The 26,340-nt window shown below is 44.0% G+C and overlaps 1 protein-coding gene across 6 annotated transcripts in view; it reads left to right on the top strand.

The window, feature by feature from the left end:
- Positions 1–26,340, top strand: part of LTBP1 (latent transforming growth factor beta binding protein 1) — a 388,845-nt gene that overhangs the window by 353,368 nt on the left and 9,137 nt on the right. For all 6 annotated transcript variants that reach the window (XM_058668099.1, XM_058668100.1, XM_058668098.1 and 3 more), the window contains 5 exons: positions 715–891; positions 1,512–1,598; positions 3,284–3,412; positions 4,085–4,225; positions 5,056–5,226. In XM_058668099.1, coding sequence (XP_058524082.1) covers positions 715–891; positions 1,512–1,598; positions 3,284–3,412; positions 4,085–4,225; positions 5,056–5,226 — 705 coding nt within the window. The remainder of the gene's footprint in view (positions 1–714; positions 892–1,511; positions 1,599–3,283; positions 3,413–4,084; positions 4,226–5,055; positions 5,227–26,340) is intronic.

Below are 26,340 nucleotides of genomic sequence, written 5' to 3'. Positions count from 1 at the left end.
ATGGCTTTCCTCATCATCTCAAAGCAGGTGGGCTCTCTTCTCATCATTGTACTTGTTAATGCCACCTGTGTTTTCTCACAGGGAGCTAAACTGAGTCATTAGAATTATTTTCTTCTGCACATACCTGAACTGGGACTAGTTCCATGGCTTGAAATTCTACCCTAGTACATAGCTGGCTCTGATTTTTTCATCCAAAGTCACACATTTTAAACAACTTAGTTTTTCGGTGATGAAAGGCTATTTTATAGGTTCCTGTTATTGTAGTATTTTCCCGGTTCTTTTCTTGTGTTATGTACCATTCAGAGAGGATTACGGGCACAGTTGATTCCAGTAACCATTTAAGGCTTAGACCGAGATCTCTGGTCCAGTATTAGGGAACATTTTTTCATTGATTTAAGTAGGTGTTATATCTCAGTAAAGAATGGTCTATGTCTGGCAAGTAGGCAGATATGGAAACTATTCACAGCCAAATTCAAAAGAATAAAGTAATTGGTTAACGTAAAAGGAAATCGTTTTGACAGATTTACGCCCTTGGGGTGTGTTAGAAATCTAGCAAAATTCAGGATTCAAGTGCAGTCATATCTTTACATGGAAGAGTCCAGTCCTACAGGTACAAAGAAGTTTTGTGGCCAGGAGGTACCGTGGGCACACCCACATGTCTACCCATCTGATGAGTGCCATCAATGTGCATCTTACTTTCTCCACTCTGTCTAGAGTTGCACGTGGATCCACCCAGGGAAGAAAAGAAAGAATGCTACTATAATCTCAATGACGCCAGTCTCTGTGATAACGTCCTGGCCCCCAACGTCACCAAGGAAGAATGTTGCTGCACCTCGGGTGCCGGATGGGGAGATAACTGTGAGATCTTCCCCTGCCCCGTCGTGGGGACAGGTGAGAAACAGCGAGGGCATGTATTCACAGCTGCTTTGGCCTGGATATGTTATTGTTTTAACGATTGCATTGAACCCCCACATGATGGCCTACTGCTGTGCCCAACTTGCACTGAGGTTCCCTTACTGTGAGTTTCATTCAGGGGTGGAGGCTCAAACCTGTATGCCACCTTAGAGTGTTCAACTTCTGTTCATCACAACAACGTGCCATGCTATAGTCAGCTTCCATGTGATATTTTGGCAGAAAAATAATTCAGTTGCATTCTGGTTTTCAGTGAAAATCAATCTTGTTTGCTGCTAGGACCCAGGATGGTCTGTGGGTGACAGTTTGTGTATGCTAAGATTTTGCATAACATGTCCTTCCTAAACTGTTAAAAACTCAGGCATCACAGAAGTGGCAACATAACATCAAGTAAAACCTGGGTAAATAAAATGTAAATGGATTTGTAAGGATTTAAATTGTTTGAAGTAAATTTAAGAGGTCATTAGAGACTATGTTGCACTTGTCTAGATTTCTGTAAAGTTACTGGATCCAAAATATGCCTTCATGAAACGTTGATTCTTTTTTTTCTTCTATTTTTAATTTGTTTTGTTTTGTGCTTTTGTGTTTCCTGAAATCAGCCGAGTTTACAGAAATGTGTCCTAGAGGGAAAGGTTTTGTTCCTGCTGGAGAATCCTCTTACGACCTTGGAGGTGACAACTATAAAGGTCAGAATCAAATTGGCAATGTGTGTGTGTGTGAATTGCAAATGGGGGCAGGGCCTGTGCTTCATAGAAGTTCATTGGAGCCATGGAAATTGAGCTCACGGTTCTGCCAGTTGAACGAAGGCTCCTGCGGGCTCCCGTGAAGCCAGGCCTTCAGATACAGTGCTGGTTAGGCTGCCAAATGTGGGGAATTCCTTTATGTTCCTCTCAAGAGTTAGCAAGAGGATTAAATTATGTTAGATGTTAATAGTACATAACACAAAATTCTGTACTCTGTAGGTATTATGATAGTAGATGTAGTCAACATAGAGAAGAAATTCCCAAGTTAGGACCATATAAACTTGACCGTCATGTTTGTCTTACGGTCATCACCAAACTATGATTCTAGATTTTTTTCTTTTTAGGATGGATACCAATGTTATGAGGAATGGAAAGGAAAAACAATGTAGATATGTTGAGCATCCCATTAATGTCAATTGATAATTCAAAAAAAATGCAGCTTCTTGATTTCAGTAAATATCCACATGTATAAAGATGTCCTCACCAACCACTCAATTTTGAGATTGCCACAATTGGGATATTATGGCCTTTTATAGCCAAAATAAACTTTATTAATATATAGCTTAATGTTGAAACCTGCTTAAATGACTGGAAAACAGTCTATAAAAATAAGGGCCATGCATTTTTTCAAAACCAGTGTGTGAATAATTTCCAGTAGCTCAGTAGCTGGATTGAAGTTCCATTTGTGTTTTGAAAATCTATGTATGAGTGAGTTCAGTTAAATAACAGGATTACTTGGTTGATATGTGTTGGATGGTTTTCAAGTTGAGGAGTGTCACGCTATATTTTTGCATTTGCAGGGATTTAGTCAAGTCTCACTTCATAAGTTGGAACAGAGCCCTAATTTCAACATAAGTCACCCTTTCTCTTGCTTAAAAATAAATTCCTCCTCGGCCTGTCTTAACAGCATTGTAAATGGTTGGAAGAGGCTGGATTCCGATCCAAACAACCTTATGTTCTGTGATCGGCTTGCTGTTTTCCATCTGTTTAACCCTGAGCAAGTCAACTGTGCAGACATGATTTCAAAAATGAGGGTTGAGCAACATTGGTTCTAAAATGCTAGCACTGATGCTAGGGATAGCAATAAATGCTATTGGAGTAACTACTTGTGTCAGAGCATAGACTGAGTCCTGTACAGTGAAGACATTGAATCCTTTCAGGCATACACAATTGGTGTTCCTATTTTCCTTAATTCTGGGGAGGTATGAGTCAGGCAGCCCTCTTATCCTCGTGGGCTTCCATTGGTTCACCTGTGTCACCAGGGAAGAAGTCACCCATCAGACTCTGCAGAATTCTTGGGAACTGTCACTGTGTCAGAGAAGATATTGTTGATGCCACTGTGGAATCCTTGTATTTGATGAAATACTTTAGAAACTATTTGCAAACACACCATCTCGGATCATGTTTGACGATTACTCCCCTAAGTATCACAGACTGCATCTAATATGTTTTTGTTCTCTCTCAGGCCTCTCTAGAAAAATTTTACCCTGCTCTATCTTTGATATTGTTTGAAATAATGCTGTAACATCTCACTTGAAGTCCAGTGTTGCTTAGGTGGTTCTTCTACCTGAAAAGATTGAAGCTACCTTGTCTTTCTCAATGTTTCCCACTCCCTCGCCCCCCAACAGATGCAGATGAATGCCTACTTTTTGGACAAGAAATCTGCAAAAATGGTTTCTGCTTGAACACTCAGCCTGGCTATGAGTGCTACTGTAAGCAAGGAACATACTATGATCCTGTCAAGTTGCAATGCTTTGGTAAGTTTTGGGAGGATATACTATGGTGTGCTGTGAAAATATACAGATGGAAAAAATAAGTGATGCCCTGTTGTTAGAACAATTTCGTTGCCTCTAAATCATGTGTTTAAAAGATGTGTGAATATTTTATGTTTCTCTATCATGAACGAGATTTGAGAAATTTAAAAAAAAATTCATCCTGCTATTTGAACAGGTTTCAAAGAGTTAATCTTCAATGTGGAATTATAATTCAGGTCACTGCTATGACTGAAGTGTTCTTTTGGTCTGTGGAACCTCCTGCTTCGTCACTCATACCATGCAAGTGAAAGTCATTTTTAAATACTGACACAGACCCAGTGCTTAAGCAGAAAACCATATACACTAGGCAGAAACCCATAGCAAAAGGAAATAATTTTTAAAGTACCACAAAGAAGCATTTTATCTTAAAATTCTAAGCATATCCTGTTCATAGATGTTTTCTTTCCATATTTAATGTCTTCAGCAGCAGCAGTTTTTTTTCTAATCAGCAGAACTTAGTATTTTTATAGTCAGAACTGTTCTCTTTTGGATGAGGATGGTAGTTAATTAAAATGTGGCAGCCTCTGGAGTCTGAACTAAATTTAGCAGTATTAAGTGTATGAGGTTTCAAAGGATTGCTGGATTTTCTTTAGTAAAAATTTTTTTTCTCTTAAGATATGGATGAATGTCAAGACCCCAACAGCTGTATTGATGGCCAGTGTATTAATACAGAAGGCTCCTATAATTGCTTCTGTACCCATCCATTGGTCTTGGATGCTTCAGAAAAAAGATGCATACGACCAACTGAATCTAATGGTAGGTGTGGGTGTGATATGCAACTCTCACATTTTGACTGAAATTAGAGTAGGAAATGGGAATAGAGAATTAAAGATCCTATGGATATTTTGAAATAACTGAGAACATAAATGAGATGCATATTAGCAGTCTGTAGAAAATGTAACATCCGGAGCATAGTAAGTAAGTGAATAAGACTGTGGAGTAGCTGAGCATACAGCAGAGCTGTTAACCTCTAGAGGCAGCTGAGAAATATGTAAGTTCAAGGAAAGAGAATCAGGGTTTCCAAATAGAGTAGGGGCCTCACCTGAGGGAGGGGGACAGGAGGTGGAGGTCAACAGCTGGTAGAGGACCCTCTCCATGGAGCTAGGTGCCACGTGGTATCGTCCGGCATCAATCAGGAGATGCCGGTGGATGAAGTCCATTGAAAATGGAGAAAAAGTTGAAACTGAAGCCTCTAGGATGAAATGTTGTTAGTCCAGGGTTACGGCTGATGAAGCGGGTGAGAAAGTACAAATCCAAAAGCTTATAAAGAAAGAAATGGCATGAGGTGACAGGAGAATGGAAATGACAGGCGCGGAAGTGGGCGCATTTCACATAATGCTGGGAAGCCACAGAGGGCAGGATTTAATTGGAAGGGGATGGGGCAGCTAGGATTTCAGCTGATAGGATGGCACCTGGGTGGAGGTGACAGAGGCCTGAAGAAAGCCCAAGCTGGATTCAAACTTAGACTCAAAAATCACTTTTTAGAAGTTACGATGGAAACTTTGAGACTCACTGGCTTCTTGCACAGTGTTGATGAAACAGGAGTAGCAGAGTGAACCCTCATGAAACCATGTCTTCCCTTTTAGAACAAATTGAAGAAACTGATGTCTACCAAGACCTGTGCTGGGAGCATCTAAGCGAGGAGTATGTGTGTAGCCGGCCTCTTGTGGGCAAACAGACGACGTACACGGAGTGCTGTTGCTTGTACGGGGAGGCCTGGGGCATGCAGTGCGCCCTCTGCCCCATGAAGGACTCAGGTGAGCCGGGACCCTGTTCCCACTTGGGGCAGGACACCTTTGGGAGCAGGTGCCTTTCCCCTTCTCTGGAGCCTGATATTTCTCTCCAGTATCTTCAAGTTCATGTTCATCATGCGTGTAGGGAAGGGAAGACGAGCACTGTGCAAACATCTGGTCCCTGGTTTATCTCCAAATCAGTGCCTGTCATTAATTCTCATTGCATTTCTCCTGAAAATATAAAAGACCCAAAGAGAAACATCTAACTTTCTGATCCATGGCACGGAAATCTAGAATTTATATTTCCTGATACTTCATTTTTTTTTCTACAGTCCATTTCATTTCTAATGGCTTTTAAAGTAAAGGGTGTTAGAGGTTGTTGACAAAGTAGAAACAGTTGAAGGTAAAAGATCAAAGTTTTAGGCCAACCTTTATGTCATCTTAAAAGGAAGGGTTTGAACCAGAAGGGGTGGAAACAGGAAGAAATGGAAAAGTATTTGAACAAGTTCTCCTTTCAAGTTTTAGATCAGGGGTTAAACCTTCAGTCAAATGTGCACACTCAGACAGACTAAGCTCCCAGTTTTATCCTCTAGGCCTGGCTTGGGAGGGGAGGCTGACCCCAGTCTTGCCAGCTGTTTGCTGTCTGTTGAGGTTTGCACTGGCTGCTCAAATCTGTCTCATTCCAAGGCAGTGCTTGATAGAGGTTGGTATATAATGCTTGCTTGGAGTAAGCCAGACAAACCACGGATGTTTCTAAAATGAAAATGGTCATTCATGTATTCCCATGGTGGTAAATCAGGGAAGATGTACTGTAGAAAGGAATTGCATTAAGTTAATAGGACTAGAATACATCTTTCAAGTTTCTTAATTAGCTTTCATGGCTTAGAAATGACTTGAAACCCATGTTGCAAGAAAAAGAAAACAAAGTGAAATGCCACAAAAAAATAAATATATAACAAAGAATAAAAGCAATTCAGAAGGTGACAGGTGGCCATGATAGTAGCCCTGTGTTGGAGCATGGATGGGCTCTGGGGTCAAGACTGTGGCTGGAATCCAGCACTGGCCCTGTCCACTGCAGCAGGAGTGGGAAGTGGTCTTACCCCATATGGCTCACTGGGAACACAGAAGTAGTTGCTTGTGGTTGGGTATTGCAAGGACGGGGAGGTTAGCTGAAGGGTTAGTGTTACTGTTGCCTGCCACCAGGCAAAGCTTTTCCTGTGAAATTTTTAAAAATGTATTGACAGTTTGTGCAGCACACTTTCTAATTTTTTTTAAAGTAGAATTTAAAGGGTAAGTTCTTTGTGGTAAAACACAAAATCTTGAAATTGATCCGCAAGAAGTTTTCAAACAAGTTAATGAAAAATGTGTGTGAGCATGCCTGGACTTCAAAATGTTTGTTTTGAAGTAAGCCAATATTTTCATTGTAACTGCTTTCCTGGACTTTCTAAAGTACCCTCATTTAGTCTTTCTGAAGAATTAGAACAGAACGCAGCCTATGCTGTACCTGCGACTGAGCTGTGTTCTAAAGCTATGTGTACATCTTGACAGGTTTTTATTGTACTCTGGTCTTTCGAATTTTTACTGGGTAGTTACATGAATCATTGCTAAGAAGCAGATATTTAAAACTCTGGTTCCATGTCATTCTAGGGCACACTTGGCTTTTTAAAATTATTATCATTTCAGCATCTCTGAATTTAGGGTCATCTCAGCATTGATGGCAATGACCATGAGCCATGGTTCACATTTTAACGTACCAGGATACATTTTTCAATCTGCGTTGTCTTATAATTGGAAGATGGTGACTTTGAAGTGGCTGCAAATGCTTTGATGAGGCTGCTCCTCCCATCCTGATCCCCTTGCTATGTTTAAGGCTGCAGTGAGCATCTTAGGCATGTCCCTGCAGGTGAGATTCTTAGAGCCAACAAAACTGGGGTAAAAGCGTATACACTTTGAATATGCACTCTACAGCGACCCCCAAGTATTTTAAATGTTTGTACTCATACTGGCAGGGCTGCAAATGCCTCTTCACTCTGTCCCTTCTATCGCTGGATGGACTCAGGTCTTGCACCTGTTGATATCAAATGAGACAGGGTGTGTTGGCTGTGCCTCTCCCTGCCTTCTAAGGAGCTTCAGCATCTTTGCCGTGCTTAGGAGTGATTTTCATTGCACTGTCAGTGAATCTTCACAGGTCCTTGGACCGTTTTTTGATTGGGCTCTTTCTGATATTTGTGCATAGGTGCTTTGTACATATTCTTTTGTAACCCTGACAGTGGGGTTACGGATTGCACAGAGTTAAGAAAACCCCTTTGTAGTAGTAAAGTCTACTTCCATTTATATTTTATTCTGTCCGTAACCAGATCCTGTGTTGGTCAAACATGTAGTGCCTGTGAATCAGACAAACCAGTGACTTTGACGGTCAAATGGGATTAGATAGGTTTTTAAAATGATATTCAAATATTTTTCTATAGCAGGAGAAATTTAGGTCAATGTATGCCATTATAAATAGGAATTTCATTGTAAATATGAAATCTTCTAAAGGGGGGGATTTTTAGAATATTGCATCAGTTGGCTTCGACTGAGGTTTTTGGAAACATTTTTAAATGTAAAAGTGGACAAATGCATGTCAGAAAGTACATACTATTTATTTAGATCAGTGCCTAAATATATGCTGTAGGGATAAAAGGTTCAGCATGTGAAATTTGAAAAAAAAAAAACAGGTCTCATGTCATTGTTACACTGTTTCTAGCTAGCACATATCCAGTAAGTGATTAATTCTCCAAACTAATCTCCAATATGGTGGGAAATCACTTGTTCTGAGGATGTGGCTAATCATTCTTCTATTATTTTAACCTCCTGCATGTAAATTCAGCAACATCCCAGGTACTGGGGGCATGGGCTAGGAGAACAGCCGCTTGGGCTGTTGAGGTACCTGGAGGGACCCAGGCTTCCGGAACACTGCTGGAGAAAGCCACTGTTCTTTTGCTGTGCTTGCCTCAAATTCCGTTAGGTGTGTAGCAATCAGAGCAGCATGACACTGGTCTTCTACACTCTCTCTAAACACTTCTGATACCAGTTGCACAGGAGCTTCTCGGTTTCTGCACAGCAGAGAGCATCCTGTTATTACAGCTCTACCTAGAGTGACATCAGCGTGCAGAAGTGAAAGGACTCCATCTCACAACATTGCCAGCATACGAGGTGCCCACCACAAGCCAGAGCCTCGTGCCCTCTGCCTCTCCAGCCTCCTTGGGTTTGATGAGTTTCAAGAACAGTTCAGGGAACTTAGGAAAATGTTGTCCTTACATTGGCAGATGAACAGTCCAGTGAAGAGTGATAGGGAGCTCCAAAAGGCAAAGCGACAGGTGCTCAGTGTACACTCCACTTGTATCTTCTGGAAGTCCCAAATTCCACCTTGTTTCATTTGAGCGAGGGTGAGAGAAACTTCATCTGCTGGTTTCCTTCCTGAATGCCTGCAGCAGTTCCCCTGGACCCAGCAGCAGTCAGGCTCCTGGCACTCGGTCTAGGTCTCCTGCAGAGGGCAGGGGTGGGCATGCCTGCTGTCCCACGGTTCCCCTTAGCAAGAATCCAGAGCCTAGGCTATCTGGGACTCTGGTATGGAATGCAGGTGTCCCAAGCGGCGACTCTATCAGTACACCAAACCCCACCATTGCAGGGTGCACATGCGAATTGTGAGCCTAGAAGGAGCTACTGCCAAAATAAAGGCTTTGGAACTAGACTTAGAGATCACCTGTTCTGAAGCCCCAGAGGTACTTGGTGAAAATAAACAGTTCTTCCCAAGGTTGTGTGTGCAGATGGCATTCCCATGATTAACCCTGACCTCTTGCCTGCATCACTCCAGCTGCTGTGCTGCTGGTCAACAGAAACCTGGACCCGGAGGTGATGTCTCTGGGCCCAGGTGGCCTGGCTTTGCAGCCTGGGGCCCTATGCCTCTGCTCCTACGGAAGTCCTGCCACCTTCCTCATTGTGAGAACTGAATTGCTTTCTTTTTAAATACTTACTGGGCTTCAAGCACACATTTAAGATAGGAACAGCTACTGCCATGAGGTGTCTTAAATCTGTTTTTTTTTAAATGTAGCTAAAATGCAAGTATGTTATAAGATATGCCAACCACCTATTTGCATTTGTCTAGCCATCGTTCATATCCACACACTGACAAGATTGTGCCCAGAATAAAGTGCCTGCTCTAGAACCCCCCCTTGATAAACATTCCCGAGCTTGTCAGCTAGCTGGGGGAGCATCTCCAAGCGGATCTGGTTTCCAGGCTGCCAGGACTAGGGCAAAGATTTTGTATTGCTTGTGTGCCTTGAGGTGAGGCCACTGCTGTGAACTCACAAAGGTGCTGGTGAACCACTCGACACAGTCCATGTAAAACCTTCCTTAATTCTGGTAGTTACTGATTTTTCAGAGAATGTGAAAATTTTAAAGCTGGCATGCTCACAGTTTCTGCCACCGAGTGTTTCAACTTTGCAGTTTCAGATGCTGTGTATGGTTTTTAAAAATCTATTTATTTGGAAGGCAGAGTGGGAGACAGATTTGCCATCTAGTGGTGTACTCCCCAGCTGGCTGTAACCACCAGGTCTGGACCAGTCTGAAAGCAGGAATCGAACACCATCTGTAGCTGCCCGCTGGGTGACAGACGTCTAAGTACTTGGGCCATCGCGTGCTGCCTTCCCAGGCCCCACTAGCAGTCCTGGCTAGGACTCAGACACTGTGTTATGGGATGCCAGTGTCACAGGTAGGGTGGCTGAAGCCATTGTGCCACCATGCCAGCCCCATTTCCCAGCTCCCTGGTTGGTGAACAAGGGCCACATTGTCTAGGCACTGCATAATCCGTGCCTGCCGGACCATGGAAGGGCAGCCCTGCTTTGGGGAACAATTAGTTACCCATGGAAACAGTGCTGGAGGAATTGGAGAAGTAAATCCCAGGGCCTGTCATCAGTGTGGTACGCTCCGGCTCTGGAGCAAGCTGTCACACTTCAGGTCCACTAGGTCCTGGGCACAAGTGTGACAGCTGCACCCAAGCATAAGCAGATGGAACAGGTAGGACAGGCTCCTCCTCCCATGTTCTCTGCAGGCCCATGGCATCTGTGGGTCAGCACCACCTGTGGGGGAAATCGTGTAATTCAGTGCATTTCTGGGACTGCTCAGGGTTAAATTAGATCTTTTGTGGCACAGCCAGCCTGAGTGTGGACAGTGTGTGGAGGTGGCCCTGTGCTTCCTGTTCTAAAGTCTCCTTGTGCTGGTCCCACCCCTTGGCCCACTCCCCTTTCACAGTACTCTCCGATCCTGCCCGGATTTGCAATGCTGCTTTGAAAGGATCCTTACGTTTGATCATGCCAGCCTCTGAATGACCCAGCGATGAGGGAAATCAAGGTGACGCAGAGCACGAAGACAGGGTGGTGTGTGGTGGTGCTTCCTGGGGATGGGAAAGGCCATGCCGGAAGGAAATCCTAGACAGTGGAACTTTGAGGCCTAGCCTGGAGTTTATGCAAATGTGACTTTTCTGTTGCTTTTCTGAGTCTCAGTTATGTATGTTACTTTGAGTTTTTACTCTATGTATGTATGAAAAGCACAGTGTCTTTCCTCTGAAGATGTTTATTCTGGGACAGGCTCCGTGGTACAGCACGGTAAGCTGCTGCTTATGTCATCTGCAGCCCCTGTTGGAGCTCCAGTTTGAGTCCAGCCCGCTCCACAGGTGAGCCAGCTTCCTGTGAGTGAACCTGAGAACGGAGCAGGTGATGGTCCCCATTGCTGTGCCCTTGACATCCGTGGGGGAGACCCAGGAGGAGATCCTGGCTTGGTCCTGGGCCAGCCCTAGCTTCTGAGGACATCTAGGGAATGAACCAGCAGATCAGGCTCTTTCTACCTTCCAGATACATTAAAAAAAAAAAATAAGTAACTCTTTTAAAACATTTAACAGGCAGAGCTACAGAAAACTGACAGACCGTCCATCTGCTGGTTCACTCCCTAAGTGGCTGCAATGGTTGGAGCTGGGCCCATCTGAAGCCAGGAGCGTCTTCTGGGCTTCCCAAGTGGGTGCAGGGTCCCAATGCTTTTGGGCCATCCTCTGCTGATTTCCTGGGCCACAAGCAGGGAGCTGGGTGCGAAGGGAAGCAGCCAAGACATGGGATGCTGGTACCACAGGCAGACTACTGCATGACATGGCGCCACCTCCCCTTTTTTGTAAAGATTCTAAAGATACCATCTGTTAAAAATAATTCTCCATGGCTTCTCACAGTAATGAATAGTGATGGAGTACTGGGGTCTATCATACGGACATGGGGGTATAATGGAACATGCATCCCTGCATCCTGCCGAAAGGTGGATTCCCAATGAAACTGTTGGACTTGTGTAGACAGTGGGATGCTGGACTGTCTGACATTGTACCAACAATGTCGGGGTACACTTAAATAAGACACTGATAGAATTATGACTCCTTATGAAGGACTACACCATTTGTAGTAAAATGGGGAAAATCTGACAGGGGTGGGAATCCCAGTCTATATGAAATTGTACCACCTAATCCAAGATTCAGAATAAAAATATATTAAAAATAATTCTCCAGGCCACCTTTCATGTGCAATGCTGTCATTTTTCTAGATGAGGCACAGCCTGGATCAGATCCAGACCTCCTGGCTCCAGAATCCATGTTTTACCACGTCAGTGTTACTGGACTTCCTTTGTCTCCCAAAGGATTTCAAAGCACTTCCTAAATGGTGCCCCCTTAGAATACATAAGAGAAAGATGCAGTTTAGGCTCTCCTGAACACAGCAGAATTACCAGTAGTATATCACTTTAAATTTTCTGGAAAAGAGAACTTCTAGTCTATTTTCAAGGTGCCATTGGCTCATGGACATAAAAACCTGCTATTCTGCAAATGAAGGGAAAGTAGACATACTTGAATGCTGGAATCCAATACACTTGGGGCCTCTAGTGTCGGTAGTTGGCCTGTTAAAATAGACTTATGACAAGTCCATTAAATAATTAAAGCAGAAGTGAATATAAATGCTTCCTAAAAGTCTTGATCTAAAACTTGGGAATTCAGTGAATTTCTTGATGAGGTATCTAATGGTCACAGGCCGCCACCTACTGGTACTAATCATGTACTGCAACATTGGTATTTTTCACATTGGATGCACTCTACCAGGTAGAAACGTGAGTACTTTGAAGGGGGAACTGTTCCTAGGGAAACTGAAGTGCCACGAAAGTTTTATGATGTTAACAAGGATAACAGAACACTGCTATCAAAGTATAGGATAGATTTGAGTCCTCTCAGGGTTGCTAGAAGATCAGTGTGAAGTTAGATACAAATTTTCTTTCATGTGGATCCAATTTTCCCACCAGTATTGGATGAAGAGACTGTCCCTGGACTGATTTCAGTTTCATTTTCAAAAATTAGCTGACTGTAGAGCTGCGAGTTCATCTCTGGAATTTCTAAACTGTTCCCTTGATCTTAAGGTCTGTTTTTGTGCCGGTAACAGGCTGTTTGGATTAAAACTGTCCTGTAGTGTGTCTTAAAGCCCGGAATGGAGATGCTTGTCACTGTGTTTTTGTTAAGTTGAAGATTGCTTTAGCTCATTTGGCTTCTCTTATGTTTCCCTAGGGATTTTGACAACCTTTTTGTTCTAGATCTGAGAAGGTCCTAGGTATTTTAATTGGGAAAACACCAAATCTGTCAATTACCTTCAGTGATATGGGCATTTTCATCATGTTAATCCTATTGATCCATAAAAATGGAAGGTTCCTCTCTCACTTGGTGTCTTAGGTTTCTTCATCATAGAGAACCCTTCCATCCTTGATTAAATTTATCCAGGGGTATTTAAATTTTTTGCAGCTATTATGAATGGGACTGATCTCAGAGGTTTTGTCTGTTAGGGCATTGTTGGTGTACACAAAGGCTGTTGATTGCTGTATGTTGATTTTATGTCCTACAACTTGACCAAAGTATCTTATGAGTGCCAATAGGCTGTTAGTAGTCTCATCAACAAATGGTGGTGGGAAAACTGGGTTTATGTGTAGAGAGGGATGAAACAAGATCCCTCTCTTACACCTCTTATTTAAAAATCAACTCTAAAGGAATCAAGGATCTAGATCGATGACAGGTTACTATCAGATGACTAGAGGGAGCTATTTGAGACACTCTGCAGAAAATAGATGTTGCCAAAAACTTCTTGGGAAAGACCCCAGAAGCTCAGGCAATCAGAATAAAAACAAGCAAATGAAATTACATCGAACTGTGAGGCCCCTGGACCACAAAGGAAACTGTCAACAAAGCGAAGAGGCAGCTAACAGAAATTGAAAATATATTTGCAAACTTTGCAACTAAGCGAGGCGTAATATCCAGGATCTATAGAGAATTCACAAAACTCAACAAAACACTCAAGAAATGGACAAAGGACATGAGCAGACATTTCTGACAGGATAGAATCCAAATGACCAACACATGAAAAAAATGTTTGGGTTCACTATCAGGAAATGCAAATTAAAGCCACAATGAGATTTCAGGTCACCCTAGTTAAAAAAAGCTACAGATGCTGGCGAGGATGGAAGGGAGGAGGGAACAGCAACCCACTGTTGATGGAATCTAAACTCACGTAACCATTATAGAAGACAGCATTGCAACTTCTCAGACACCTAAAAATACATTCACCACATGGCCCTGTCCTCCCACTCCTGGGAATTTATCCTAATAAAATTAAATCACCATGAGACCGGTAGAAGATTAATATTCAGAATTTATATTATCATCCAGACGTCCATCAACTGGTGGCTGGATTAACAATGTGGTACATACACACAGTGGAATATGATTCAGCCATGGAAAATGGACCACTGCGTTGAGCAGATGGGAGGATGCAGTGGAAACCTTTATGCCTAACAGGCCAGTCCCAAGAAGACAAACAGCGCATGTTTCTCCTAATCCATAACAAATAGAGTACCGAAAAATTATCGATAGCTAAGACAGTGACACACCAGGAAACTGAGGCCTGTAGGTTTAATTTGTGTGCTTGCTGTTTCCTGATCTGATAATTACTTTCCACTTGTCATTTGTTTATATACATGTTTAGCATTCCATTAGGTAATGGTAAAGTATACTTTTTGAAAATTAAGTCATGGCGACTTATTTGCAACATATGTTTGTATTTGACACCAGGAAAGAAAACATGATTAGAGCTCAGAAAACAGTCAGTGCTGTCAGTAGAACTAATGTGTTCTGCTTCATTACAGAGGAAAACGCTATGTCAATATTTTTGCATAAAGTATATCTATAGATTATAGACTATACATAGAAACCTAACACTTCCAAAACTTAAAAAAAAAAAAAGTCTTTCTTGAGATGACCTTCCCCTTCCGCTGCCCCAGTCTGTTACTTATTCCCTTCTAAATACCTGGTCTGTTGTTGCCTAGGAGAAGCTCCTGTGGGAGAGCAGCAAACTGAGCTGGAGCTAAGGCGTCGGCCAACGAGGCCACCACTTCTCATTGGCTCCTCGTGATGCACGTGAAGGCAGAGGACATGGGCTGGGTGTGGTTTTCTCACAGCTGTATTCCCGTGTCGGCATCAAATGGACGACCAGTAAGACAGAAGCACAAAAGCAGGTTCAGCGCACACACTTACTGTTCTCCACTGACTCCCCTCTTAGCAGACTGCACCGTAGCCAAGCTTGGCTGCTGCTGTAGATCAATTCTGTTTCCCTTGTGGCTTCCGAGCGGAGATGATGGCATGCATTTGTACTCAGCCTTGAGTTATCTACGTAACTCCTATTACTACTAGACAACGTTTTTGATGTCCAATCCAATGAAATGTAAAACAAAATTCAGCATTAGGATATTCTGTTCCTATCATGTAATTTAAATATGCAAATGATACCCTTATTTAGTAAATTCACCATGACAATTTTTCAATAATGTGTAGTTGCTAATATGGCTTTATTATTCAAATCCAATGTTGAAGATCAAAGAACCTGGAACCTGTCTTGAACAGTTGGACTGGTGATTTTTTTCTACATTCATGCGAGGCTCTCACAGTGTAAGAGGTTTCATAATATCCTCAGAGGCGTTAAGGAATACAGAACTAAACTTGGAAAAAAAATATTGTAACTGGGCAGTCGTTGCAAAAGGCCTCTCAACAGTCACGATTTTAAGGGCTTTTCCAAGAAATATGAGTGCCAGGAATGTTAATGATAACTGCATGTGAGCCGGCCTGTGTGGTCACTGCCTTGGGTCTGAACAGCCCAGGGATCTGTCCACTGCACTGGCCAAGTGACTTCAGCGGCCTTTATCAAGTAGGGACCTTTCGGAGGGATTATGTCATACTCTGAATAAGAAAACATTTGTCCTTTTTGAGCCTGGATCCTGCGCAACAGGATTCCAGAAAGCGTAGCTGTTCATCAATTGCAAAATCAAACTAGAAAGGCATGAGGCGTCTGAACTGAGTGGACACCATGCCTGCACGCAGAACACACACACTGGTGTGCACACGTTTGTAGACTCTCACTAGCTGCTGTGCAGGGATGCCATATGCCATGGCCAGAAATAATTTGTAGTTCCTTATTGAAAATATTCTTTTACTTAGAAAGCTTCCTCTCAAAAAAATCTTTTAGATTCTTTTATAAACTTGAGCTTATCTTACCCATTTTTTTCATTCCATTCGGAAGTACAAATCTTTCTGATCAGTTTTATTTCTGGAACTCAAGGAACAGATGAAAATTAAGGTAACAATTGTATATTATATATATCTTTGTGTTAGGCGTTTGATTTTTTCTTTTAAATACTTTATATAGCTGAAAGAGCCCACAGATCTAGGAAGCATTTTCTTTTTCAATAGTTAAGGTATTGTAAGTCCAATACATCTAACTTAAATGCAACAAGTGAAATGATGCTAGATTTAAGTGCTACTTCCCAACCCAAATTCTTGCTCTTCCTCTTGATCCTAAATCTGAAACTAGTTGTTTCAAACCGAGATCACAAGGTCTGCCCTTAGGATTCTTTGATTCTGCTAAACACTATAGACATACACAGTCCTAAGGAGGGGGGAAAAAAGCCCCATTCTAACCTAATTTTAGTCCATCTGTAGGAGAGTTACTGAAAGCAGAGGTGGGTGACTGAATAAAGGCAGGACTCTGAATCAATCCATTTTAGGGACTCAAAATGAAGACCTGGGACCTACAGCCTCACAGCTGGAGTTACTATGCCATACATGGGATATAGAATACTGTGTTCTCATTTCCATGTGAACGTGGTACCCAGAGGAATTCTATTTTTACAGCATTTTCAAATCAGTATCTGTCAACACAGTGACCCTCAAAGGAAATAGGGTGGAAAATACTTTTATCCAAACACACCTGCCATCCCTGAAGAATCCGATCGCATCTGCTCAGGAGATGTGTTCAGCATGTTGGGACTCCCTGCCACCCCGATGCTTCCCAGCTGGACCAAGTGTTTATGGCCAGTTTATGGCCACTCAGTTTCTTTTTCTAAACTGGACAGATACAATGGAGTTGTGAAAGGGGCTAAATAAGAGGAATGCCTGTCCAAGAAGCTGAGTGCACAAAAAGATACCATGTAAAAAAAATATGAAGGAGGCTAAAATGTGGGGTCTTAATAACCATTTTGGCAGGTGCATGAAAGGAAAAGCAGTCTGGTTGTGCTCAGCCACTGATTAAAAACACATTAGAAGCAAAGTAAACATGGTTTGCTCAAACTAAGGATAATTTTTGGGGAAAAAAAAACCATGCTGGTTCTGGTTGGGGAGGGGGCGGGAATCTTGCGCCTTCATTTCCTGCTCAGCTGCTGCGGACAGAACTCTGGAGCACTGTGGTGGGACAAGCTACAGTTCCCAAACCCCAGGTCCCTGGAGTGCGAGTTAGTCAGCCAACGCTTGGAACGGCAGCTGGGAAAGGCCCACGGGCAGCTAGGCCGACTACAGTGTGGACACTCGGGTGGACAACCCAAAGAGCTGGCTCCCCTGACCCCCGCAGCCGGCCCAGAGCGGCTCACCGTGAGGGGTGCGTGATCAGTACATGAGTTCAGTTCCACAAGTTCAGTTTTCATACCCTGAAGGACTTGAAAGTGGGTTATTTGACCTTTGGGGTATTTTGCTTGAGAGGGAGGGGAGAAACTCATTCACCAGCGACTGCCTCACACTGGCCAAATGTGCAGAATGTCCAGGGTGCTGTCGGCCAAGGCCAAGAGCTCAGAATTCAACAGAGGTCCCCAGATTGCAAGAACTGACTCCTTGAGTCATCACGGCTGCTTTGCAGGGTCTGCATGAGCAGAAAGCTGGAGTCGGGAGCTGGAGCTGGGCGTCCAGCCGGGGGACTCTCATCTGGGAGGTAGACATCAACCTCTAGGCTACCCACCTGCTCTGAACTGTCCATTTTATACCTGCTTATTTTCCTAAGAGCAATCTTACCTGAATCATCTAGGAAACTTATTTGACCATGCCTTGTTTTTGGAAGAAAACAAATTTCATTAACATTATAATTTCATCCAAATGTTTTAGAATCTGGGGCCCAGCGCAGTGGCTGAGCAAGTTAAGCCTCTTATATGCAGGACCAGCAGCCCATACAGGTGCTAGTTCGCGTCCTGGCTGCTCCACTCTCAACCCAGCTCCTGCTTACGACCTGTGAAAGCAGCACAGGTTGTCTCAGTCCTTCAGCCCCTGTACTCATGTGGGAGACCCAGAAGAAGCTCTTGGCTCCTGGCTTTGGGTAGGCCCAGCTCTGGCTGTGTGGCCATTCGGGGAGTGAACCAGCAGATGGAAGATCTCTGTAGCTCCTTCTCTAACTCCGCATTTCAAAAAAAAAATTGATGGATTGCCAAAGTACAGAAATTCAGGCATGCATAATACAGAATACACATTCGCCAGTTGCTTGGCTGTCCATTGGCTTTTAACTGAGTCTGAATGGATCAGCAAGCCTGGCCAGGGAGTGAGGACCAACTGGTGCTCCTTCTGCAGCCGAGAAGATCGCCTCTTATGATGGGGAGAAAAAAATACCCAGTGCATCCTCAGAAAGCAAGCAGGGTCTTGCGTTTGCATGACTGTGTGGGTAACAACAGCCAGGAAGAAAATGGGCAGTGATTTTAACACGAAGGCAATGATGGAAGATGAGCTCGTCTGTGGGGTTCCTAACCCAGTGAGGCTCGCTCTCTGCTGCTTTCAGAGCTCTGTGTCTCAGGGGCAGGCAGAGCCCTTGGAGACGGCCCAACCCTAGGGCACAGCATTAACCTGGTCCCCTGCATGCCTGTGAATGTCTGCTGGAGCTTCGGGCAGCGGTGCCCTTGCCTGCTTGTGCCTGACTGTGGGCACGTGCAGAAGAGAGGGTGGGAGAAGTGTCATCTCAGGTTGGCATCTACAGTAGTGTACAGAGAGCTTGTCTAACAGGCCAGGAAATCTAAATGTTCTGTTTCACAGCGGTGTCTTGCTATCATTGAGGGGCATATATTTTGATGAATTATAGTATTGACTGCGAAATGGTATTTTAACATTACATTAAGGACCTACAATGTGCTCTTCAAATAATGAATATAAGGGAAGGCCCAGAGCCTTAGGAATTGTACCATAACCTTTAAAATAAAATAGAAGGGAAAAAATTTTGGTTTAAAATGAAATAACAAAGATATCTCTGTGCCCTATTATCTGGAGATTTTCAGGAATACTAATTAAAACTGAACAAATGTTTGGACAGTTTTCTCTGCAAGCTTTAGATATGAGGAAACTGCAAACATTCAAAGAAAAATAAAATCAAAAGTCTATTTTGGTGCGAGACCATGTTTGAAATCATGTGAGGAGGCTTCATACCAAGTTCATAGAGCTTGCAAAGTGAAAAACTGCATTGATTTCAGAATATTTTACATAAAAATAAACATCTTTTCATTTTCCATGAACTTTTTGAAGCACCCCAGTGTCCTTTAAAATTTATCTTTTTAATGATTTCTAGAAAGTAACTTATCCTTCCTTGATCTTTGGCATCTTATTGAGTTTCTCTAAACCCCCGCCTCTCCTGGGGTCAACAGCAGCTTGGGGAGTCGGCCCCTGCTTTCTTTGGTAAATCTTGGGTTTGCAGGTGGACCCTGTGCACCACCTGGAGGCACCAGTGCCATCTAGTGGCCATTATCTCATATTGCAGCCACAAGTGTCAATGGCAAATTGTCATATATATGTGATTTTTTTATAATTATCATTTTATGACACAGTTCCATAAGCTCCTGGTATTTCCCTTATCCCAGCCCCAATCCCCCCACCTAGTTCTCCTATATCATTACTAAAGTGTAGTTCTTCATACACAGTCATATGTCCATCATTGCGGACATGGACAAGGACAGAGAGTCCAGCATCCTACTGTCAAGATATGGTAAACAGTTTCATTGTAAGTCCATCTTTGTCCGGAAGTAGAAATGCATACTACATTGTATTCTCACTTCTAGATATGTTAGTCTCCAATTCACAGCTACTGTACACCCCCTCAAATAAAAAGTAATATTGATACAAAAGCAAAATTAGAAAGAAAAGTAGAAATTTACAATGCCATGAAGTTAAATAACGTTACTAGATATGCCAGTCTCCATTACACAGCAACTATACATCACCTTAAATAAGAAGCCACAAAACAAAATCAGATCTTAGTAGCCTAGTAATGAGGATGTTTTCTTTTTAGAATCAAAATATGCAGACTTTAAGACTCTAGAGATGATCTAGACCTACTCATTTTGCAGGTGAAAAGATAAACACTAGATGAATTCCACACCTGTTAATACAAGCAAACATTTTTGTGGGAAATTGAAATTAAAATGCGTTCATTTTACTGCAAAAACTTGTGAACTCCAGGAGTCACTGTTTCAATTGCATATATTAATACATAATTTTCATGAGCTTTTTTTGAAGACAGCCTGTATTTTCAAATATTTTTTTCTCTTGCATCTCGACTTGGGAACGGGAGATTCATATAACAAAATGAAACATTTTACATTGAGCAGTTTAATGTTTTCTAGTGCAGTTTAAATGTCACGTAGCATTTCTGTTCTGCTTAAATACATGACTACCTCTTGTTTCTAGCTCTTACTTGATTGGTAGGGGGAAAAAGGAGATCATTTTTCTTCTTTATCCATGTAGAATGGGGTTTTCCAAATTATTGAATTCTCATGTTACCACTTTTTATTGATACTGAAAAGGAAGGAAATAGCTTCTCTCTCCTGTCAGTTGAAATGTAGCACATGGACTGTGCCTACTTGAATCTCTTGTTTGTTCAATCTCATCTCTTATCAGCTATTACAAGTTGCCTGTGTATAAGACCATCTTAATGAGTGCTTCTCCAAAGCTCATGAAAAGGAATTGAGATTTTTATACAAAAAAAAAATTGAAATTCCTGCCTATTTTGCAGATCGTCCACAGGCGTGGATTTCAGTTTTATGCCCCCAAACATGTTATCTTTTAATTCCATTTTTTTACCAATTAAAAAAACTGTTATATTTGTGAGACGGGGGTGGGAGGGCACAGTCCTACTTGCTGGTTCATTCCCCACGTCCTACAACGTTTAAAGCCACCAGCTGGACATTCAATTCAGCGTCCCCATGTGGGAGGCGAGACCCAAATCCTAGAGCCCTCGCCGTGGCTCCCCGGAGGCACATGAACCCCTGAGCTGCTGCAGCCGGGTGAGGAATACAGGCCTCTGCAATGACAGGCTAAATGCCCTGGCCTCCCTGGGCTTCAAATACTCTTGTTTTTCCCCAGTCCTAGTCGGTCAGAAATGAGGAAACCTTTCTTACAGTCCTTAGAAAGTCAGGTTATCAACCTTTAGTTGTGAGGCTTCCCTTTTTGATTCGAGGCTGTAGAATTTAAAGGGATCCTCTTTCTTTTTGTTTGTTTGCATTTACATGCCAAGGAGTGTCTTTAGTTAGCCTGGCAAGCAGCTTTCTGATGGGAAAAGCTGGGACTTACTGAGCTTTGTAAGGGTAGTATGTGAAGACTGGGGCTGGGAAGAACTTGGCTGGTTTCTGGCCGTGAGTTTCTTTCAAGCATTAATACTTGCAGGAGACCTACAGAAGATAAACCCTGCCAAGACTTAAGACTTCATGACTTCCCTGTCCCCGACAAGTACAACTGAACTCAACGTTAAGCAATTTGATCACCTGCACCTAATAAATCGGGCACCTTCAATAAACACAAATCCTGCTAATGACGGAGCTGTCCCTGGCAGGGCTGAGCTCATCAGCACTCAGGGTTATTATTCTCCCTGGGGTGGCAGTCACGAATGCTCACTGCTGGGCCACCTACGTACCTACGGTCCAGGGAGTGTATTTAATCATGTGTTACCTTCAGACTTCAGAATGGCCAGCTGTAGGATTGAAAGGATGTGGGCCGGCACTTAAATGACTTTGGGTCTAACTCCATCACCTGCCAGGGCAAGGTTGCTAGAACCCTCAGTTCTCACTGGAAGCAAAAGGAGCTAAGTACAATTGCTTCAGACCCCTGCTTATTTTGCCAGGCTAGCTCTAGAGTAACAAGAAACAGTTACACAGAAACGAAGTTCCTGCAGAGCCCCGTGGGCCTGAAAGCATGCATTGGCAAGCAGGCTTCTCAGCCACTCCACAGCAGGGATCCCCAGTACCCAGCCCTGCAGGGTACCTGAGCGCTCCCAGTACTTTCTCATCTGCTAGAGACGCCTGCAACTCCCTCCTCACCCTTGCCTGATTGTAGATGAGCGTCTGCAGGAAAGCGGTCCAAGAGAAGCTCCCCCAGCTGACCTGAGCCCGTAATCCTGTGTTCCCTAAGGCTCCTGTGCATGCGTCAAGGCCTCTGTCTCCAAATCCTTGCCCAAAGTGTTATCTGCTTTACTCACATAGCACAGTCGAAGCAGAGAGCACCATAACTCCATACACCAGATGGAGCATCTAAGGCACGAAGGCCAAGGAACCAGCAAGGGGAGAAGGCAGGATTGGCCACCTCCTCTTTTGCCCCCCCAGTTCCTGGCTCAGTGTGTTTTTGCTGCATCTCTGCACATTACTGGGGGTAAATGTGCCCTCTTGGTAAGAGACCTTAGTGGATGCTTCCCCAGACTGATGCCCGGCTCCACGGGGTTGGAGCAACAGTAACCAGATTACTGCTTTCCCTTCCTTTACCCGCACTTGACAGAATGTTCCGGGAATGGGCTATATTTGAAGAATTTCATAGTTCTTGATCATTTCCATTAAAGAAAAAGGCTTATTAAATTCGGGCTCAGAGGGTTCTGGGATACCTCCCATCCCCCTACACGTGTGTGCATGTGCTTGCACTGGAATCATCTTTAGTTGCTCTTAGTTTGAAGCTGCAAGAAAGTACCTGCAGGAACCTCTTCTTTCTTTCATGCTTAAGAATTGGCTGAAAACTTGAGAGCACCAAGGTCTTAGGTCTGATGGAGAATAAAATATAGCCTCCGCGTCATTTCTAAAAACAGCTGAATTTAATCTACCTCGGTCACAGTGACAGCTTCACCACCCAGCTCCCCCACATGCCAGAGTGACATGTGACATGTGACAGTCCAGACCAGCCCCGTTTCCAGCACAGAGATTTCCTGCCAGGATACAGTCATGCGTTTTCCATCTTTGCTGACAGCGGGGGGCCCCAGACCCACTGGCTCCAGGGAGGGAGGGGTGTCATTTTTTCCCCAATTTAAAATGAAAATCAAAGCAGCACCATCTGTCCTAGGAATCTGCCATGCCAGGGAATTGGTGTGCTGGGTGGCTTGGATCATGGTTAGACCACTTAGTGATGGTGTCCACCGCCCCCCATCCCACGCCTCCTCCCTAACTTTGATCAAGAGCTAAGCGTTTAAGTAGAGGAATGGGGAATGAATGCAATGACTTGGGGAAGAGACCTGGTGTGAATATTTGCATTTTCTATTCAATTCACGTTTGTGTGTGCCTAGACCCTTCACAGATGCCTTATACAGGATCTCAGACATGCCGGTTTCTCCGAGTATGCTTCCCAAGACAAAGTCTGCTCCTCTGCTCCAAACCCCAGACAACTGGAGGATACATTTTTGTTGATGGGCATAAACAAACTGTTTGAGAAATAAAGGACTCTAGGGACAGAAAGTATGTGTCCATCACCACATACTGACCCAAACGCAGCAGCAGCAGCCCTGAGATTGTCACATACTCCTTCAGAAACTTTGTATTCTTGGGCTTTCTACCCTCAGCCCCCCCTCATTACACGGCTGGCTCCCAAACTGGACTCTGGCGAGGAGTACGGATAAACAAAGCCATGTACTCTGCAGCTCCAGGGGGTGTTTGGGATGCTCAGAGGACCAGCATGTGTATCCAGATCTCAAAGAGGTTGGAAATCTTTTGTGACATTCCCAGTACTCCCCCAAAAGATGAAAATTTCCAGAAACATTTTAGAAACCTGCCCTCCATGAAAGACACTTCCAATGGCTGCAGACATAGACCAAAAACTGTTAGATGCCCAACTTCTCCCTGTCCATCGTGTTCTGGGCAGAGTGTTTGGATGAGCTGTTCCTCAGACTCGATCACCGTCCAGCCATGCAGCTGCATTTGCCAAGGCAGGCCACAATTTTATGCCTTATTGGAGATGGAATCCATGAAGACATTCCTGTCTATTTACTGGATAAGAGTTTTCCATTATCTATTTTAAAACTCCAGATAATGTTGAAACAGAATTTCCAAACACCTATAAATGGTTCTTCATCAAATAAGCAAAGTGTGGGGGAATTGATGATCTTTGAGTTTTGTTCAACTCAAAAAAATACCCTCATCTTTGAATTTTTATATAAAATTTATATCAGCCCTCATGCTAATACTATCTTTAAAAGTATTTGTTCCCAGAAGTTCCGTAGGAACTGAGTGATCTAACGCCCAAGAAAAAAGAATAACCTCCATTTCTACGATGCATCAAAACTGGTCAACAGCTCCACAACGTAGCCAATGTAAAGGTAGACAAACAGGATTTACTGTTTGCCATGTGACAGATGTAGAAACTGAGGCTTGTCCCAAATCGCTAAGCTGCAACGTGGCATGGTGAGGCCTTGAGCCCCAGCTTCTGCCTCCCAAGTCCACATACTTTCCAATACTCCATGCTCACTGCACCCTTGACCCTGGCCAAGCAGAGCAGATGTGCACAGCAGCAGGTGCAGCACAGCTGGATTAGGACAGACCCATCCGTGCTCCCAGAAAAATAACTCAAAACCCAGGACCTGGTGATGATGGGACCGTACCACATCTAAGTACAAACGAGAGTACATGTAATGCAGAAATGATGTTTTGATTATTGCCCCAAACCATCTTGAAGACTGGAATGCTAATATGATTGGGGAAGGGAACAACAACAAACAGTAAGCGCTGGAAGCTGAGGAGAGAAGATGGTCCCAGAAACGCCACCTGCCCCGTCCCTGAGGAGAGGAGAAAAGCTGTGGCCAGTCCTAGAAATGGCACCTGTCCAGTCCTCTGCCAGGCAGGCTCAGGCCAGCAGCTTTCCTCTGCTGAGCACAGCAAAGTCCTCTTCCTCAACACCCGGAAACTCATCCTGAGCATCTTCTCCGATAACATAAGTCCTTGTCACACAGCTTCAGGTCAAGTGCCGCCTTTTCCAGACAAGCTCAAGAGCTGCCTCTCATCTCTCACACACACACTGGGCCCTTTCCTGGAGACATGCCTGATAGGGGGAGGCTGGCACACTGAGGCCATCTCACTGCTCTGTGGAGGGGAAGCCTGGTCCTTGAGGAGAGCAGGAATTGTGCATCAGGCAGGCCTGGCCTGACCTTGACTGTGTCATTCAGCAACCCTGAGGATGCCCAGACTCCCTGGATTTAGCTCTGCACAATAGGCCCATGAGTTAATTCATCTCCATCGTGTCCATTTCTGATCATAACTGTTGCTTGGATATAAAATATTGAACACCCCATCTCAGATGTACAGCAAATGTATAAAAGAGGTCATGACAAAAGCTGACCTCAGCTCTTGACACTTGTAAACATCTCAGACATCTCTCAAAGGAAAACCTTCATTCTTCTTTTTCAAACTTTGAGCAGAACTGGCAGTCATTTGCACTGTTTGAAGTTGTATTTTTTTTAAAGCAAAGATCTTTTTCCTTAATGTAATTCATATTTCTCGTGGAATGGTTTCCAGCAAAAGTGCTGGGGCGTCCACGCTCTGGATGCCGGTCTCAGAAGTCCTCTGTAAAAGGCGTATTGTAGGAAGGGCACAACCAGTGCCTCTAATGGCTCAGGTCAGCGCTGGCCTGCCACTCGGTCTGTGTGGTCTTCAGAAAGCATTACGGGGATGGGGTGGGGTGCATGCGCATGGACACATGCACCCTCATTCTTCAAGCCATCTGAGTAGGGGGTGCTGGTGAAAGAAAGCCTTCCAAGTTCACACTGCTGCCTTAGTGGTTTCCTTCCCTTGGAAAACAGAGAAAAGCCCTAGGCAGGTGCGGAATTGTCCATGGGACAGCCCCAGGCATCCTGCCCTGCCTCTGACTGTCCCACCACCTGCTGGACACCGTGGGGACAGTCTCTGTTCTGGAATGCACACATGGAGAGCAGGAGGCTATCTTTTCTACGCCTTTCCTAAACCACCTCAAAAGGCCATTTTTAAATGAGGAGTCTGGTCCGTGAACTTCCCTTTATTGCTTCGTAAGCCTGGGACATGTAGAGGACCCAGATGCCATGTGCTGAGCGCAGCCTGTGGGGACTGGGGTGAAGTTAACACATCAGAGGGCCAGGGAACCAGTCCAGTGTGGATCAGGAATGTGGCCTCTGGAAAAATCCCGGTTATGCTGAGGACAAGGCCGCTGGTGGTTGCCATGGTTACGGGAGGAGGGCGGTGGGCGAATCTAACAGCCACCAGTGGAGGAACAGGCTTTCTGTGCCCACTTCTGTCACTGGAGTTTCGGGGCTCCCGACTCCAGCTTCCTGTGAATGCAGACCCCGGGAGGCACGGGCAGTGGATCTGTGTTCCTGACACCCAGCCCCCAGAAGGCCTGGGTGGAGTTCCTTACTCCAGCCTTAGCCTAGCCCCGTATCAGCCTTCAGAGAGTGAAAGGGTGAATGGACATGCTTTCTTTCTACATTCAAAAACATTTAGGAGTTTCACAAAATGCTGAAAGTGTATACTCTAAGGTTTCAT

The sequence above is a fragment of the Ochotona princeps genome, chromosome 8, assembly GCF_030435755.1.
Source record: "Ochotona princeps isolate mOchPri1 chromosome 8, mOchPri1.hap1, whole genome shotgun sequence".
Classification (NCBI taxonomy): Eukaryota; Metazoa; Chordata; class Mammalia; order Lagomorpha; family Ochotonidae; genus Ochotona; species Ochotona princeps.
Note: the sequence above shows the minus strand (reverse complement) of the source record. Positions and strands in the feature narration are given on the sequence as shown.